The sequence below is a fragment of the Crassostrea angulata genome, chromosome 6, assembly GCF_025612915.1.
Source record: "Crassostrea angulata isolate pt1a10 chromosome 6, ASM2561291v2, whole genome shotgun sequence".
Lineage (NCBI taxonomy): Eukaryota > Metazoa > Mollusca > Bivalvia > Ostreida > Ostreidae > Magallana > Magallana angulata.
Window position 1 is genome coordinate 27,640,917 of NC_069116.1, and position 9,805 is coordinate 27,650,721.

The window sequence follows — 9,805 nt, forward strand, 5'->3', positions numbered from 1 at the left end:
GAAGAAAAATAATACTCTTCTAACAATCTTTATCTTATATCTTTGAAGTAACTCAAATTAAATAAGACATGAAAAAAATGATGATAAGTCACAGATGACAAATAAGTGGGGTGGGGTGGGGGTGGGGGTTGATTTTTGTAACATAACTTAGTGCAAGAGACAGATATATACGCAGTGTAGCAAAAAAGTGACTAAATATGTTGAATCTGGAGAGCTTCATACACATTAACAAATCATAATTAGAGATTCCCTATTTTACAGTTTATAACATCTTTGCTAGCTAAGGGTTTTCAGTCAACTCCGCTCCCCATTAACGGGGAATTAAGGAGTGGACAGTAAACCTTTAGCTATAAATGGGGAGCAGTGTAGACCGAAAACTCTTGGCTAGTGAAGACGAATTCATAATTACTTGGAAAAAATCAAGAGATCCTCTCAATGTAAATATTTCATGTAAGTGCACATGCACTTTTATAGTGTAAGTTATAACTTGTCATATTATTGGGCAATACTTCCATAAATACTGAATGGTTGGAAATTAATATCAGAGACATAAATAACATATATAACCTCCACATCAATAACTGTTTCTCATAATTCCAAGGCTTTAATCATCTAAAAATTTCAGTTGACACATGCTGTACATGGCATTCCATGAAAGATCAATCATTACTCATTGGAGAAAAATGTCATACTCTCTCTTTCTCTATGTCAATGAAATAAAACAAAAAACAAATTTATACATAAATTCATATAAATATTTTATTACTCTAACAACTGATTTTTACAAAATATATGAATTGCCAATTCAGATCATAGGTACATTTAAGTATACCCCCACCCCCATTTTGTAAAAAGACAATTTTTTTTTTTGGGAATAATTAACATCTCTAAAATGAGGGGATTCACTATCTATCTTAAAATATTTTAGTTGGTGTAATAATTTCATACTTTTGTTATATTATTTTGTGGATATATCTTTAAATTTACATATATATTAATTCTGTGGAAGCTAGGCCAATCTCTAAAAATAACCAAAAACATCAATTGAAATATGGATGAGATACATAGGCGTCGGAACCGGGGGGCTAAGCCCCTCCACCTTTTTTGGGCAAAGTTAGACCTAACCATGAGGCACATAGCAGCATAGAGGGTTCAGTCCCCCCCCCCCACTTTTTCTTTTCTTGCAGCAAAGATAATTGTTCCTAAATTTACCTTGGAGTCATAGGTATACTACCCCCCCCCCCCCCCCCCCCCCCCCCCATTTAGGATTTTAATGGTTTTGGGAATTAAGTTTGTTTTTGTTTTTTTTTTGCTTGTCAAGATTTCTGAGGATTAGTCCAGCACCCCCCCCCCCCCAACTTTCAATTTGCTTCCGACGCCACTGAGATAGCTAGATGACATAGATGGATAATTCATTCATCATACCAAAAAAAAAATCACTTAAAAAAATAAGAATGCATTTATTTATAGTATCAATACTTTAGTATATATCGCCTGTGATATTGATTTCTTTGAACATATTGCAGTAATCAAAAATGTACATTGTTATCATTATAATACATATATACTAACTATATAATATTCACCAGTTTGAAGTAACTGGAACAACTTTTAACTAAATATAATACAAAATGTGTTCCCATTTGTAAGAAAATAACACAACAAATATCACAAAAGTTTATCAGTGCATGGTACCGGTAACAATTTACTGAACAAGGACAAATGGCATCTGGAACACCTCCAACATTTTACAGAACAACAGACAGGTGTTTTTCTGTGAAAGGCTAGAGCTGTTCAAAGTGGGACAAATGGTACAGTCTCCACTGACCCTTGACATTAAAACACCTATATTTTTGTTAATGGTAGATGTTATTGTTGTAACAAGGAAGATATCATGCCACAAAAAATAAATGTTTTAAACATCAAGTATTGGTATCTGTATTAGTAATTTTCTCCCATATTTGTTGGATAAATTATATAAGATTTATCATTGGCTGATTCATTTATCTATCCATCAGATCGAATGAAACACATTCAAATCTTCATTGATATTCAGAAAGTAGTACATGTACTTAATTGTGTACCTTTAATTTTCCTAATTAAAGTTTTTTTGTGGGTTTAAATAATCATAGAAAAACTAACATAGTTAAATTAACTTACTACATGATGCATATATTATTGTTTGTAGTACATTTAATGGTTTTAAGAAAACAGGGACAGTAGGATTCAAATCCCCATGTAAAACAAAGATGATTGGTAAAAGTCATAAATATCAAGAGCTGTCTTTGTTAAGTCAATTAAATCAACAAATCATACATCTGAGTAAAATGATAATATTATACAAAATTACACAGAAATTAAAAGTGGTAAATGTTTATATAAAAATGCCATACATAATTCTAGGGATTTCACTTGTATCAAAAAATAATGTATTTGTTACTAAACTGTACATAGATTACATGTACAAATTAAGTAACAAAGGTTTGGCAACTATGACTAATGACAGTTCATAATGGTGCTGGAATGTGAACGTTTGTACTGTTTTTTCTCATCAAACACACTGGTTACTTCTGGCTAGCAAGGGCCATCTTCCTTCTCTTAGACGCCACAAATACAGACCAAACCAGAGCCAGAACATTCCCAAATAATACTCTATACTGAAAGAACAAAGAAGTAAAACAAAATTAATTCCCTTTACAACTTAAAACATTTATCCAGACTTTGATTCAGTTTCTTTCTGACCCACTGGCAATACATAGTCTAATGTAAATTTTCTTTCATTTTTATGTCAATTTTTAAACAACCTCCCTCCACCTTACACACCCTCTTCTCTCAGAAAACCACAGTAAAATACAATGTATAAAGTCCAATTCATTCACTACCTTTTTTTACAATTGTACATACCGATACATTCATTTCAAGAATAAAATGTAATTGACATTTGTTTCAGCATAAATTTTTTTTGAAGTATTAACATTTTTCCTGAATATTTCATTATTATAAGCACATGTGTGACCATCCAGATAAAAAGGTTACCTTTGGTGGAACATAGTTGATGTTGATGTACTGAAACACTGTCCACACCTGTATATTCAACTTCAAGACTGGCCAGAAGGACTCTTTGATTCTAGCAATGGCTGCCTGGTGACCTTGACCCTGTTAAAAAGTACTTTTTTAAGTGAGAAAGGATAATATTTTTCATGTATTTGTGTCAGAAAAATCTGATCAGGTAATCTTGAATCAACAAATATCTGAGTGACAACCCACAAAATTCAGTTGTTTCATATTAATGACGACTCCTACAATTCTCAAATCTTACAATTCATAAGATGCAACATACTGTTCTTAATTGTATACGATTCTATTACTGTACCACAAAATATAAAGTACCATCCTAATTTAAAAATACACTCATTTCATTTTGTAAACAAAATAGGTTTTTTTTAAACAAAAAATAATAATAATTGCATTATGTGATTGATTAGAAAAAAATCTGAAAACAAAAATACACTATCTACTCACCTCTAGAATTGTAATGACATACAAAAACAATAACAGGAAGGGTGGAGCAAACACCAGTCTATCCACAATGACTCTCTTGATGCCATCAAGGGCTGTGGCCTTTTCCTTTTTTGGTGGCATCATTTTGTCCAACAGGATATAGAACTGGTGAATTAAAGGACCACTCACAACAAATCTGAAATGTAAAATAAATGTTTATCTTAAAACTTTGACTTCATATGTAAATTCAAAATGTATATAGAATGATGATGTTCAACTTATGATCCACATACATATAAAATGATTCAGGGTTAGAATCTATAACCCGTATATAATTTTGATAAATTGTTAAACTAGCTGGTTCAAAAACTGTAGTGTATAGATATAATTATAGCAATGGTTTTCTGGGTTGCGGCAGATTTTTGTCAATTGTAGGTATAATCAATTGCTTAAAATCTGTCACCATTTACAAAAGCATACTAATATACGGTAAATTTTAATTTGTTCAAAATATATATTTTGTGAAATTAATACACATATCAAAGCAAGTATATATACATGTACCAGACTGAGTAAGTCGATTTACATAATTTTCAAGTATAGTCCTGCAGTTACCCCTTTAGAGACTCCTAGGATGGGGTCGTGGGGATGATGTTGGGGGTCTGTGATATGAATTTTAAGTTTTTCCTCTGAACTACTGGACCAGTTTTACCAGTATTTTAACCAACAGTAGGCAAATAGTATCATTTGTCATGAAGCTATCAGTTTTGAAACTAAAATCGAAACAAGCAAATATGAGGAATTTTCAAATCCATTCATATCATATTTACCAGAGGCAAGGGGGGGGGGGGGGTTACAAAAGGGATTCTAATTTTATATTTTGGTTCCAATTTCCAATATACTTTGGTCAAGACATCATTGCTCAGGTGAGTGATGTGGCCCATGTGCCTCTTGTTAGTTTCCTGAAGGCATTTGTAAATACATTTTGTATTACCAAGATTGCTTTGATGCCTTCATGAAAGTGTAAAGGAGCCAATTGAAATAAGGCATGAATTGTTTATCTGAATGAGAAAATATCACTGAGTTACTCCACTATCAGTAAGCTGTATAAAACTGGCCTTAGATTTCTGATGATGATCCTTAACTGGTTTTATCTAATCTAATTTTTTCCTCATGATCCACTAGCTGTTACATAAATATCTGTCATGTGTCCTCTGCTCTAATCTGCTTCAAATCATCAAGTTTGAGCCGGCTACTGTTTTAGTGGAAACAATTTAGCATGATACAAATTTTGTGCTATATCCAGATTATTATCATTAAACCCACTTTAAAAATTCTAAATATTGTTTCCTCTTCACACCAAAATGAAAGAAAAATAATTACACTTTTTACATTTATATATATATACATTATGATAATTCAGTGTACACTATACCCAAATGCTCCATAAGCAGCAACACTCCTCCATGCAATTTTTCCACCAGTTGCTGGATTAGGAACAATCAGTTGAGAGACCAAACTTCCAATCGAAGCAATGCATCCACTGAAATACAAACAATTATTCAGTCTAATACACAGTCAAATTTATAACATGTACTGGTACATGTAATTATTGTCTTTGGTATGTCAATATTACCAAGAAGTAAGTAGCACATACTATAAAGTATTAAAAGTTAATTGTAGATAGTAAAAATCATTATAGAAGTGATAAGATGAGATTGTGGAATCCATCCTAGAATCCATGTATCAATAGTCAGGTGGGTGAGATTTTTTTTTTTATAATTTACTGTCAGATTGATACAGGTAGAAAAGCTATAAATGATGCAATAACTATTTAATTCTTTATCAATGTACTCAAACTCAGGATCTGAGTCATTACTTGATTTCTTTTAAAAAAAGAGGTCTTATGAAATTATTTCTGATATCATTTTACATTGTAGAATAAGAAGGTGATCATTCATATTTTGATGAAATAGATAAATATTAATCCTTTCATTCACGTCGGTCAAATTTGACAGTAATTTTTTCACTGCATACATGTGATAGCAAAAGTTGGATGATTTTGATTCTATATTTGAAATAATTAAATACATATTAACATGATTATTAAGACACACAGAATCTAGGAATCTAAGGAACATATTCATATCCTAATGCTTGTGTATTTAGGTTTCTATGATAAATGCATATTATGTAATTTTTAAAAACATTTTTCCCCTGAAAATGAGTAAATACACCTAAATGTAAAATAATTATTCATTAAGCATATTCTTAACAATATTTTTCTGCTAAATATCTATACTTCAACTGAAAATTCTTTAGTTTTGGGCTTGGTCCTTCTATTGTCAAACTATCAGTTTTGTTTTTTTTTGCATCTATATGGATTAAATTTATTCACGTCAAACTTTTACATTTTTTGTGAAATTAAGTCACACTGTTAATCTGTTTCCTTTATCTAATCAGGTGACGTTATTAAAAACAACATTTTTTTAAGGTACCTCACTACACCTACACATATTTTTTAAGACACTACATCACAAGATGGCAATTTAAGGTAATGGTCCATACCCCACTAGATAAATAAAATGCGTACAGAATTTTTTCATATTTTTCAAACATGTATCTGAGGATATCTTCTCATCAAATTTTACCCTGTTGGGTGGTCCATCGGTATTATAAGAGCTAGGGTCGTTGCTAAAAATAGAACCGATTGCAGAAAATGGCGCTTTTTCATACATAGAGAATATAAGCCTAAGCCTGAAATTTGAATTTCACAAAATCATTTTTTGACTTATATCCTAGGCCAGCATTTTTTTATGTTTAGGTTTACGAACCACAAAATGATAAAGTTCCGTAGGAGGAGGAAATAAAAAAAAAATAAAAATCTCTTTTGACCTACAATTTTTTTACTTTTAGGTTTACGAATCACAAAATTGTAAAGTTCTATAGGAGAAAAAAAAACTTTTATGACATCATCTTTATTCTAATATAAATATAAGGCCAGCATTTTTTTATGTTTAGGTTTACGAACCACAAAATGATAAAGTTCCGTAGGAGGAGGAAAACAAAAAAAAATAAAAATCTCTTTTGACCTACAATTTTTTTACTTTTAGGTTTACGAATCACAAAATTGTAAAGTTCTATAGGAGAAAAAAAAACTTTTATGACATCATCTTTATTCTAATATAAATATAATGAATGACAACTTCATGATAGTGGTGTGTAACTGCATCAAGTGTAGCATGTGAAAAGTATGTCATCTGTGTAACATATCTCTGAAATAGTACAATAGAATATTAGACATACAGCTTTGATATTACATGTACTTATAGCAATGTCAGGGGTGTGCAATTACAAAATTTGGCCACAAAGTTACTAGCCCAAGATTCAAAGTTACCAGTCAAACTATTGTCGGACATGTCAACATTTCATTTAGGTAATAAAAAACAACCTAAATTTTATGTACATAAAGTAATAATGTTTTCTCCTGTATTATACTAGTATTTAATTATTAATATACAAAATATTTATTACTTTCATGTTTTCTGCAGTTAAAAAATATTCAACTTCATTGATCTCTCACATTTTTTTTACAAAATTGGTTTGGGTGTTTATATGTGAGAAAACTCAAACATAACATTGTGAATATGAACAGACTCTATAAAATCACTGCAACTATATGTGTGCATGTATTTTATCCTGTTGAATTTCCATGTACAAAGTACAACTATGCAATTAATTATGTAATGGTAAATTTTAATTGAAAATAACGGAAAATGCACAAACAATAATATGATTTTTTTAGGCAGGTCACTTTAAAATGTGTTCATGAGAATAGTTACTGCAGAATATCTCTAATACATCTCTCTCTCTCTCTCTCTCTCTCTCTCTCTCTCTGTAAAATAAATTTTTAAAAAAGCCAATGAATACATATGCCAATTCAACACAAAAAGAAAGGGAATCATTTTAAGGTGATGTACTTGAAAACAGCTGCACAGGTAACTATCGAAGCCATGTTCAGTGAGGTGTGGCTATCTCGTCTAGCCACTGGTCAACACTGTCGGTAAAACTTCAAAGTATGAAACTTACAGCAGAGTGTTTGTAGAAGCTTCTCTGAAGAATGTAGCACGAGAAAAAGATGTGTAAGAAATTTTTAGGCTATCATGACACAAAAAGAGCAGATTTTATGCCTCTGTGATAACAATGACGATACACTTTTCCTACTAGAAAAAATTTGCTGTCGGGGAGAAAAAAAAGATCTTTTTTGTAATTTTATTTTTTTTCTAAAAACTCAGAAAACCGAGCGGCGGGTTTGTAAACCTAAAAATAAAAAAATGCTGGCCCTATGTAAAATAAAGGAATTATTATTTCAAATCAAAAATTTTTATGTTACACTTGCTTATTTATCAAAAAAAGATAAATCCGCATACAAATGAGATAAAATGAAATAAATTTTCAAAGAGAATTTAAGCTCTTATAATTTTATTTACGTACAGAATTCTCTAAAATTTTGATATTATTTAAACCTTAACGCCCTTAATCAACTGGAAATAAATTTACCCAAGGGACCGGCCTTTTCAGGATCACAATGGGCGTATTTTGGGTAAAAATCATTAAAATATATATTTTGAAAAAAGATTCGTAAAATTTAAATTGTGCATAGGTTTATTATTTCATCATTCTAAAAAAATATGTTAAAATTATTGTTAATTAGAAAACATGATTTAAACAAACTGTTGATTAATCTGTATTATTTAAACCGCAAAAGATTGTATCTTTGGATATCGGTAAGTATTATGGATCGAGATCGGTATTTAGAAATTGCAGTCACACGCGTGGATAATGCTAACTACCTGATATGCCTTTACGACAGAACCTCTATTCAACCTTTTTTTAATGGTTTTAAAGACTGTTCTTAAAATGAAATAACTTTTCTTCAGCGCATGATTTTAATTCTAAAAACATTTTTTGTTGTTGAAAATATATCTATGCTCGTTGCTAAGCGAATATAGGATAAAGATGAAATAAGTCAAATTATTTCCCCTTGTGTATTTATCTCCCTTATTTATGAACTGGAATATATATAGATCTCGGTCAGGATTTCATTTTGGATGTTTATGGACTTTCAGGGATTTATGTTCAAAGAATTGGATTAAGTTCAGCCTTTTAATGAATTGATGTTTATGCAGGACAAAAGTAAGCGGTCTATATTTTCAAAACGAGTACTCAATCGACACAACCCAGTCAAATTTTCATTTCGCTGAGTAATAGGCTAATTGATTGCAGTTTTCAGGATTTTTAATAGATTTGTTTTGAATTAATTTCTAGATCAGCTTGATTTTTTTTGTTTTGAAACACATGTACACCGTAGCGTTAGGTTTCGATTAGATCGGGCACGGAAAAAACGTAATAACGCGTGAATTACGTCAGACGTTGTTTTGTGACGTATGGATCATTACCTTAAATGTTTTGTTAAACTGATTATATCGTTTGATTGGATTGTTTATCGTCGTAGCTCAGTGGTTAAAGTATTGGGATTCTGATGTGCAGATCATGAGTTCGAATATACCCGGAGCTTTAGTTCATGTTAACTTAATTAAATTTTTGAAAATTTATAAATTTTTCATCCAAAATTGCACATTTTTTGCATTTTAGACTTAAATACTTCTTATCCATTATAAGATATCTATCATAATCAAGTAAATTTCTGCTGATTTGAGAAAATATTTCACGATGTAGTGAGCCACCTTAATTGCATCTTATGTTCTCTGACACCTGCTTTTTATATTTTGTGATACATCCATCACTTGTCTATTGTCATTTGTCTATTGGTTGTCTTTTGTTCCATTTTTTGACCTCAAACCTTACTCTTTGAGGAAAATGAAAGTAGAAGAGTAAACCATGCACTGTAGCTACTTTCCACATTCAGAATAAAATCAGAACAAATAATTGAATGTCCTTTAATTGAAAACGGAAACATATTTCATACATGCTGATTACAAATAAGTCAGCTTAATTCGTTTGTTTCTTACACAATATTTACCTTGTGATAGCTTTTGTCAATATAGGTTTTGTCTGCAAGGCTTTAATATATGCAGCAAGAGCCTTCTCCAGTGGGTTTTTATCCCCTTTATCCTTGCTTAGACTCATTTTCTTTTCTTCTCCTACTGCTTCAGCTGGTATTCAAAATTAGGTCGTAGGTTTTGCAGATAATGCTTTACTCTTCATTCCCGATTCTGACCTATCATGGGCGCAGACATGTTGTTTCTCGGAAAGTCTCGCAAGTGTCGACGTTCGGACATTT

At 31.1% G+C, this 9,805-nt stretch overlaps 1 protein-coding gene across 1 annotated transcript; it reads right to left on the reverse strand.

The window, feature by feature from the left end:
• Nucleotides 1–1,444: 1,444 nt before the first annotated feature.
• LOC128187021 (peroxisomal membrane protein 2-like) lies at nt 1,445–9,792 on the reverse strand. Its single transcript, XM_052857054.1, has 5 exons — nt 9,545–9,792; nt 4,937–5,044; nt 3,523–3,697; nt 3,037–3,156; nt 1,445–2,657 (listed from the first exon to the last, which is right to left on the reverse strand). The coding sequence occupies exons 1-5, from the start codon at nt 9,649–9,651 to the stop codon at nt 2,565–2,567; spliced, it is 603 nt and encodes a 200-aa protein (XP_052713014.1). The 5' UTR covers nt 9,652–9,792; the 3' UTR covers nt 1,445–2,564.
• Nucleotides 9,793–9,805: the final 13 nt, after the last annotated feature.